General features: G+C 42.1%; 1 protein-coding gene across 2 annotated transcripts in view; it reads left to right on the forward strand.

The window, feature by feature from the left end:
* The window catches only part of LOC141433598 (QRFP-like peptide receptor), a 248,127-nt gene that overhangs the window by 224,010 nt on the left and 14,247 nt on the right, over positions 1–9,870 (forward strand). For both annotated transcript variants that reach the window (XM_074095710.1, XM_074095709.1), the window contains one exon: positions 5,352–5,449. In XM_074095710.1, coding sequence (XP_073951811.1) covers positions 5,352–5,449 — 98 coding nt within the window. The remainder of the gene's footprint in view (positions 1–5,351; positions 5,450–9,870) is intronic.

Consider the following 9,870-nt stretch of genomic DNA (forward strand, 5'->3'; position numbering starts at 1 on the left):
AAAAATACTACTGGATTAATTAAGGCTCGTGAAGCTGTGCTAATTGGTACTTTGTAGCTTGTATTTTTAGGGTCCAAATTGGATGTAAATGTCTATCGTTGACATTTTGCTTTGGGTACGACGATTTTGAGTAAGAAATTAAAATGTGAAAGTTGCGAAGGAAAATAAAATATATAAAATAACAGTCTGAGGACCGGAAACGGACCAACTTTAACCGGACTAACAAGTTGATGAAGGTAACTGCCGACAGTTTACATTTACATGTGGAGTAAAGATGGCTTAGAAGGTGATTGAAATTCCTCATCATTTATTTATTATTTATTTGTTTATTTATCATAATTATCAGCCAAGTGACGCTCACTGTTGAACAAGAGCCTTCCCCTTAGAACGCCACAATGAACTACAACTCGTCGGTCATCGGTTGCTCGCAACTCTCGCGATATTGGTATTGGTGTTGGTAGTCCTGCCAACCGGCCTGCCTAATTCTTCCGGCAAATTTTCGGCATTCCGGAATCTTGGACGTAATTTGGTACCTATGTAGGCTACTTTTTATCTCAACATTTCTACAGGATCGAGATAAAACTACATAAATTTAACGACTAGAATCAAATACATGTTATTCGACGTAGATTTTACAAGCAACTAAATTCATGATGTAATTTTAAGAAATTCTCACAGGTTTTTTTATGAAATCCCGGAATTTCAATTCGATTGTTAAGTTTAGTTTACGTGTGCAAAGCCGCGGGTATACTAGTGAAATATAATTATGCTCGCATGTTGATTATAATTATGCTCATATTATTAATTATAACCCCACAAGTATCTCAAAGTTTGACAATTGTAATTTGGTTATTTTCTTTTCTACAATAATGAGTTTACCTGTTACCGAGAATCCTAAATAATATCCCTTCGGAGGAAGGCCTGCACTAGTTTACGATGTTTTAAAATAAAGTAAAGTTGTTTTTGCTTAGTAATCCTATTAGTAAAACACTTACAGCCTTATTCATAAAAAACCTTAATTGAGGTTTGATCGGTCTGTTACTTAACAGACTGATTAAGCTTAATAGACGGTTTTTTTTTTTTTTTTTTTTTTTTTTTATGGTATAGGGGGCAAACGAGCAGGCGGATCGCCTGATGGTAAGCGATTACCGTCGCCCATGGACACCTGCAACACCAGAAGAGTCACAAGTGCGTTGCCGGCCTTTAAGGTAGGAGTACGCTCTTTTCTTGAAAACTTGAAGGTCATAGCGGTCCGGGAATACCGCAGGCGATAGCTCATTCCAGAGTTTTGCTGTGCGAGGCAGGAAATTTCTGGAAAAACGCACAGTAGAGGACCGCCAACCATCTAAATGGTGAGGATGGAAGTGTTGTCGCGTAGGTCGGTGGCGAAAGGATGCGGCAGGGATCAACCCGAATAACTCCTCGGAGCACTCCCCGTTGTACATGCGATAGAGGATGCACAGTGAAGCTACATCTCTACGCAGCGCCAAAGAGTCAAGTCGATCGGAAACTCGTTGGCAGCCGACTATTCGAGTCGCTCTCCGTTGTATGCGGTCCAGAGGGAGAAGCTGGTACTGGGGAGCCCCTGCCCACAGATGAGAGCAGTATTCCATATGTGGGCGAACCTGCGCCTTATAAAGCTGGAGGCGGTGGGCCGAAGTGAAATACTGTCTCGATCTGTTGAGCACGCCGAGCTTCTTTGAGGCTAATTTAGCCTTACCCTCTAAATGGCCGCGGAACTGGACTTCACTCGAGATGTCGATACCAAGGATTCCGATACTGGCTGTGGTAGCTAGGGAAGTGCTTTCGAAAAGAGGTGATGCGACAAACGCAGACTTTTTTGTGGTAAACGCGCAAACCTGTGTCTTTGTGGGGTTAAAACGGACTAAATTAAGTCGACCCCATTCTGAAACTTCTTTAAGGGAAGTCTCAATTTCAGACACAAGTTTGTTTCGGCACTCTGTGACGTTTTCCCGAGAAATATTGGCGCGGCCGGTGTAAGAGGCATCAACCGTACTATCATCCGCATAACAGTGAATGCCGCCAGTTGGCAGCATATCATTGATATGCAGAAGGAACAGCGTAGGCGATAGCACACAGCCTTGAGGAACACCAGCATTCACAGACATGGAGTCAGAGCATGCGCCGTCAACTACGACCTTTATGCTTCTGTCCGTTAGGAAGCTGCCGATCCATCCGCATAATTTCTCGGGAAGCCCAAAAGACGGAAGTTTTGAAAGGAGTGCTTTGTGCCAAACCCGATCAAAGGCCTTCGCTACATCTAAGCTAACAGCCAATGCTTCACCCTTTGTCTCAATCGCCTGTGCCCAACGATGTGTCAGGTAAACCAGAAGATCACCAGCCGAGCGGCCGCTACGGAAACCGTATTGTCGGTCACTCAGCAGTTGGTGATCCTCTAGGTACCGAAGGAGCTGGTCGTTGATAACGGACTCCATTATCTTCGAGAACAGGGACGTTATGGCTATTGGCCTATAGGTAGATGGGTTGGAGCGGTCTCCTTTTTTAGGTATCGGGTGCACCAGAGCAGACTTCCATGAGATCGGGACTACGCCAGAAGAGTAGGAGAGCCGAAAAAGACGCGTTAGAACCGGAGCCAACTCAGAAGCGCACGTCTTCAACACTATCGGGGGATTCCATCGGGCCCATTCGACTTATGGATATCGAGGGAGAGAAGTGCTCTACGCACTGAGCTTTGGTGGAACCGGATATCCGGCATACAGCTCTCACACCGCGGTATAGTCGGCGGCGTGTGTCCCCCGTCATCCAAAGTCGAGTTGAACGCAAAGAGTTTAGCTAGAAGATCAGCTTTATCCTTTGCGTCGTGGGCCAACGAATCGTTACCCGCATGTAGAGGCGGAAAAGATGGCGTGCAGAAATTCCCCTGAATAGCTTTGGCAAGAGACCAGAACGCACGAGTTCCCGAAGGGAGACGCTCTAGTCTCTCGCCAATTCTACCAATGTGCAACGACTTAGCTCTGGAAATGTCTCTTTTGAGGGACCTAGAGGCAAAGTTAAACTCCTTTTTTAAGGTACTGGTATTTACATCCCGTATTTTCGCTGCATTTACCCAGGCTTGGTAACACTCCCGCTTTCGGCGTGAAGCCATTTTGCAGGATCGACCAAACCAAGGTTGGGATCTGCCACCAACGGGGACCGCAGAGGATGGAACAAAGAGTTCCATTCCCTGCAGCACCACGTCAGTAACAGAGTCAGCAACGACGTTGGGATCATCCAGCTTGAAGCAAACCTGCCTCCAAGGGTAGGACGCAAAGAAGGACCGCATCCCATCCCAATCTGCTGACTTGTAATGCCACACACGACGGCTGCAAGCAACTCGCCGACGCGGGGGGCACGTGAGAGGTACCTTACTCCGGATCAGGCAATGATCCGAGGAGCCGAGAGGGGGCTCAACGGAGATTTGGTAGCCTGCCGGATGAGAAGTCAGCAGAAGGTCCAGCAGAGAAGGCTCCTGGTTCTCTACATCTGGTATTCGCGTAGGCGCAGTAACCAGTTGTGTCAGGCCATATGCCAGAGCAAAGTCGCGAACAGATCTCCCTGCATGATCAGTCTTGCCAGAGCCAAGCCATTCGACGTTATGGGCGTTAAAATCCCCTAGTATAACGATCTCTGCAGATGGGACCTGCTGTTGCACGGAGTCTGCAGCCATTTGGATCTGCTCCATGAGTCTGTCAGTCTCGGTGTCACCGCTATGGGACCTATACAGGCACGCATAGACGCGAGGATGGTCGTCGCTGTCCACACGTAGCCATAAAGTGGAGAGGTCCCTACCTTCAAGATTGCTGAGGTGGCGAGAACTGATATCATCTCTAACGTACACGCACACCCCAGCCCTAGGCACAAATGAGTGTTCTAGTCCGTACCCAGGGTAGGAGAGGTAAGACGTGTCCGCCGGAGACGATATCTGTGTCTCAGTCAGAAAGAGCAAGGCCGGCTTTGCTGTCTCAAGGTGGTGATGAACAGCATTGAGGTTGGAATGTAAGCCCCTGATATTGCAGAAGTCCACGGCCAACGTGGCAGGGGATGCCGTAACTGCTATTTTCTTGCCCCTAGCAAGTGTGGGATGGTGATAGAGCGCGGTTGGTTTGCCCCCCCAGAGTACGATGGGGCAGAGTCTGGGCTTCCATGCTCAGGCACAATGTATCCTGAGCATGGCAGCCCAGAGAGGGATTCTCCAGTGCTAGCGCAGCTGGTACCCTCCTGGGGTAGTCTATTACTCAGCAGCGCCATCATTTTTTTTTTTGTTGGGAGGTGGGGGGTTGGGCCTCCGGTACCCTCACTCACTCAGCGAAACGCTAGTATTGCTTCACGCCGGTTTTCTGTGAGGTAGTGGTATCACTCCGGTCGAGCCGGCCCATTCGCGCCGAAGCATGGCTCTCCCACGTTTCCAGTGTGTCACTCATTTGGCACCACCCAGGGGTCACGTGTAGGGTCTCAAGGGTATACCTACGGACGCGAGTGACTTTAACCCCCAAAGAGGTTGTCAAGAAGTATGATTCATAAACACTTGCTTAGCAGTCTGCTAGTTGTTGAGCTGCTGATAGACGGATTAGACGCGTTATGTTGGCCACCTTGACAAATCAAAGACAAAAAATGGCCTAATCGATAATTAAAAAAAAAAATTGACAGCAGAGTGACAGCAAATTAGCAGGAAAAAAAATAAAAAGCGAATTGTTTGTTCCCGCCATTCCCGATTCGCATGTTTATGTGGTGTGCAAAAAGCCATAATTATGTTAATCATCCTGATTTTTTTTTCATATTTATTGTTAATTTATTGTTGCTAATTTCGAGGATTTTTAAATACAAATTCTGAAAATAAATTTTCCAGTTTTTTTTTTTTGAATCTTTGCGTAGCTCTGCCTTCACTATAAATATCTTCGGATGTTTTTGCTCTTGTCAAAGTCAGCTGTTCAAACTTGTGGCGGCCATTTTGTGACTTATCAGGGAGATAAAGGAGGGTCTACGGTCCTCTAACTTTAGCAGAGCCTTGATCGACTGATTAGCGCTAACAGACGTTTATGAATCACGTTTTTTAGCATCGGGCCTTCAGGAGCCTTCAAGGAGGCTCTAACTTTTTATGAATAAGGCTGTTAGTCATTTTTTAATAAATAGGATAGGTTAGTTATATAAATAAGTTTTGCACAGTATTTATATAAGGAAGTGTTTTTGAGTGTTTCATTTCGCCAACAAACTGTCATGCAGTTTGGCGAAAATTGTGTTTCATGTATACACTGTGTAATTGTTAAAAATTAAATAAAAAAAAAAAAAAAAAGTTATTTACATACATACATAATTATGCTCATACGTTTCAGGTTGCATAGTAGTCGTGTCGTACTCGTTGATGGGTCGTCGGCTGTGCTCGGTCATGCCACCTTTTGACCAGACGGAGGGCAGCGCCAACAGTCAACAGGTAAGATTTGGGTGTAACGGTGTAAGCAGAGTTTTTATTCGAGCAGCCTGTGGATTCGCCACACCAAGCGGGCCTACAACGCCATAAAAGTTCAATACAACAACACGTTCAGATTGCTGTTGGGCCTGCCCAGCAGGTGTAGCGCGTCTGGCATGTTCTGCGAGGCCCGTACGGACGGGTGTTCCGGCGATCATGCTCAAGAAAATAGTCTCGCTGCTGGACCGTATAAGACAGACCTCCAACTGCATTTAGAGCGTGCTTGCTGTAAAGTACTACTGTCCAATACTTGGACACTGGGTTGGACAGATTAAAGGGATGGCATGTGCAGTTAAGTGAATAATTGAATTTTGGTTAGCATGTATAATTTAACTAATTAATTTTATCGAAAATACAAACTGAGACATGGATGCACTGAAAAACCAGAAAAAGAGACCAGCACTGGGAACCGAACCCAGGTCCTCAGCAATCCGTGCTGCGTGCTATAACCCCTTCACCACTACTGGACTGAAATCTAGAAACGATTTTTTCCTATGCATACATATCTCAGGTTGCTTATTTCTACTATGCTACTTAAGCAGCAGCACTAGCGACATCTATGTTTCTTCGAGAGACGTCACATTCTTTCTGGGTGAGTCTGGGTAAGCGGTTAGTTCCGAAAGAATGTGACGTCTCTCTACTAAGAATCCGAGAACTGGCGCAGGGATATACCTATTACATACTAGTACCGTCCTTCAGCAGGATATACCTCCGGTAGTTGTTCGTCATGATAACTTCGTCAGCAATTGCACAATTATTATTATTATTATTACTTACACCCGAGCGGATATTCGATCGTTTTGACCGCTTCATTAAACGTAATTAGCATTTCTCGTTTATGAGAACAAAAGAAAGACAAATCGCGATAATTTCAATCACGCTAAATTTAGCATCGGTATTGTTTTTATTTTTCATAAAAATTTAATCCTGCACTTGAGTCCTTTTAATAACATCTGTCAAGATACAAATGACAAAAACCGGCCAAGAGCGTGTCGGACACGCCCAAAATAGGGTTCCGTAGCCATTACGAACAAATTAAGTAATATTTTTCTAAGGATTTCGTATTTTATACGGAATCTTCCATAGTTAAGGTACGAGTATATTTTATACCTTAGGCTGCTATTTACTCTTAAACTACTAATAATTCTCAAGCAAACTTAGCCGTTATAGTTTTCCTTGAACATTTGATATACTTACTACGATCCCGAATTTTTTCAAATTTTTCCACCCACTTTAGATTTTAGAGGGGGGGGGCGCTCGATTTTAATGAAAATTTGCACTTTTAAGTTGAATATTTCGCAAACAAATCGCTGAATGGGAGGTACCCTAAAAAATTTTTTTTTTAGTTTTTTATTGTACCATTTTGTCCGCATAGTTTACATATATATCCTTGCAAAATTACAGCTTTCTAGCATTGATAGTCCCTGAGCAAAGCCGCGGACGGACAGACAGACAGACAGACAGACATGGCGAAACTATATGGGTTCCGTTTTTGCCATTTTGGCTCCGGAACCCTAAAAAACACGCTGCAGAAACGCTGAATGTTCGCCCACCTCACGGGATACGGCGACCACCTAGAAGATGACAGTAGATATTATCGATTTACTGAGATCCCCATATACCCCCAGTTGCTTCGGTTCTTCGGTTGGAAGCCGGCCTGCATCCTCTTTAACGAGGTCATCCCGTCCATCTCGTTGGTAGACGTTCTATGCTGCCATCACCATCTTCAATCTGTTCTAGTGTAATAACAAAATTAATACCGATCAAAGTGAATTTTGCCATAATATAAATTGTGCTGAAAAATGTTTAAACCAAATCTCATTACTAATTTAATTAAGCTCGAAATAATTTTCGTCTATTACAAATTAGATGATTTAGGGGCCGTCTCCGTCTATTCGAACAAAACAAACAGAGACGGCATCAGATTTATCCGTCAAATAAATTTAATCAACGGATGGTCAAACAGGGGGTTAGTTTGAATTAAAACCAACGTGTAATATGTAAGTAGTCTCAAAACGAATTATTTCAGGAAGAACATATTTTACAAATGATAACTTTTGTGAATTTATGTTTGTACCTATGTAGGTTAGGTATACTCGAATTTATCACACACGGTGTAGCGAGTTAGAAAAGTACTTACTTGTTTTATGAACCTCCATAAAGTAATGCCTGGGTCAGTTTATTTTATTCATCAGTTAGCAAACATAATGTAACATCCTGAAAGCTTAGGAGCCAAAAGTCGACTTCGCTTGTAGGGATAATGTCTTTCCTAATAAATTTTAATGTTGCCATGTTGAAATTAAATTTTCAAGTGCAGATTTCCATTTACGGTATTCCCAGGGGATAGGCAGCAATATAAATAATGGCTTCTTTATGCGCCATAAACCATAATGGACTAGACTTTACGAGTCAAACATGCATATCTAGCTACTGTGTCGGTATAAATATCTACTGTATTGATGTTTTTTAGTACCCCACAATGATGCCTGATTTAAAAGATGTAAAAGTTGTCATATCAGAAGGCGAAGAAAATTAATGATGGTTAATCTAAAAAAAACACTTGCATTCTAAACCTCCAACAATGTTTCAATCAAATTCCATTGCTGTCTAGTTAACAACTTTTTGAAAATTTATAAACAATGTTGTAAAATGATGGCACTAGATTTAAAACACTAACTAATGCACTTCGTCTCAGGGAAAAGTTTGTTGAAAATTCGAGGTAAGATACTTTCGTGTTTTTTTCCATAGTTATTACAAGACTCGGGTCCTAATAGCTCACATACAAGCGATGTATTATATTTCGCCCCAGATAAAGTCAAAGTCAAAGTCAAAGTATCTTGATTCAATTTAGGCTATAACAAGCACTTATGAATGTCAAAAAAATCTACCACCGGTCCGAAAAACCTCTGTTGAGAAGAATCCGGCAAGAAACTCAACGAGGAATTTTTTAAACAGATTTACCATAGATAATACCATAATAGTACAAATACAGGAGATTCTCTCGTGAACATATTTAAATAATAATAATAATAAAATTTATTTATTCAGATAACTAAACAGAAATGAACAGACAATGGCTTTAACGTTATCGTCAACATACACACCACACAGACCAGACAAAAACAAAATTCAATATAGCTAACCCCTTTCGTGGGTTCAAAGTATTGTTTACATTGAGTAGACGATTCGGGCGAAATGTATGCAAACACTACAAACAAGTTTCGACAAAACAGTTTACTTTACTCAAACTACTCGCGGAAAATGCTTAAACTTGCTTAGAGCAAAATCTGTTTATGACATATACAAATGCCATATCGAAAATACGGTTTACTAATGTTTCGGCGAATAACGTGTGGCAACCTGTTTCATTTCACAACTTTTCATTTCCCAACTGTTTAATATTTCTGAAACTGTAAATATTTCAGGATTTTTATAAAACTAACCTTACCTAACCTAAAGAGTTCTACACGATGGCCCTGAAATAAATCCTGAAATATTTACAGTTTTAGAGTTTGCGAAATGAAAAGTTGCGAAATGAAACAGGTTGCCAAACGTTACGTTGCGAAAAGGCAGAACTCGCGAAAATACAAACTGAGACCGAGTACTGCCTTTTCGCAACGTAACGTTTGGCAACCTGTTTCATTTCGCAAAATCTAAAACTGTAAACATTTCAGGATTTATTTCAGAGCCATCATATAGAACCATTTGGGTTAGGTTAGGTTAAAAATAAAATTAAAATAAAGGTTAGTTTTATAAAAATCCTGAAATATTTACAGTTTCAGAAATATTAAACAGTTGGGAAATGAAAAGTTGCGAAATGAAACAGGTTGCCAAACGTTATTCGCCGAAACATTAGTAAACCACTGAGACATGGATGCACAGAAAAACCAGAAAAAGAGACCAGCGCGCTGGGAATCGAACCCAGGTCCTCAGAAATCCGCGCTGCGTGCTATAACCCCTACACCACCGCTGGACAGGAAAAAAAGCAACCTGAGATATATATGCAAAGGCAAAATTCGTGTCTAGATTCCATGTCTTAGTTTGTATTTTCGATATGGTTTCACGGATACCTGTAAAAGTAAAGAGTTTGGAGTTGAAATGAAAAATCCAAAAAACTCCAAAAACCAATCATAAATACAAGTGCTGCAAATATTAGTTCTTCTAAGTAGCACTAATGTGTCTTTCTATGTCTTCGTTGTTTGTGGATTCCCTCGCTTTAGTACCTAATACCTCTATTAAAAGCGAAAGTGCCTGTGTGCTTCCGAAAATGAATCATGTACTAGGAACCTTTGTGCTACTAATATCATGTTTAATATCCCATACTTTTGTCAAGGAAATTATAGTGAAATTGATTGTTAAAAGGTTCCACCCTGGCGTTCGTGAAT

This window comes from Choristoneura fumiferana, chromosome 12, assembly GCF_025370935.1.
Source record: "Choristoneura fumiferana chromosome 12, NRCan_CFum_1, whole genome shotgun sequence".
In the NCBI taxonomy this organism is placed as follows: domain Eukaryota; kingdom Metazoa; phylum Arthropoda; class Insecta; order Lepidoptera; family Tortricidae; genus Choristoneura; species Choristoneura fumiferana.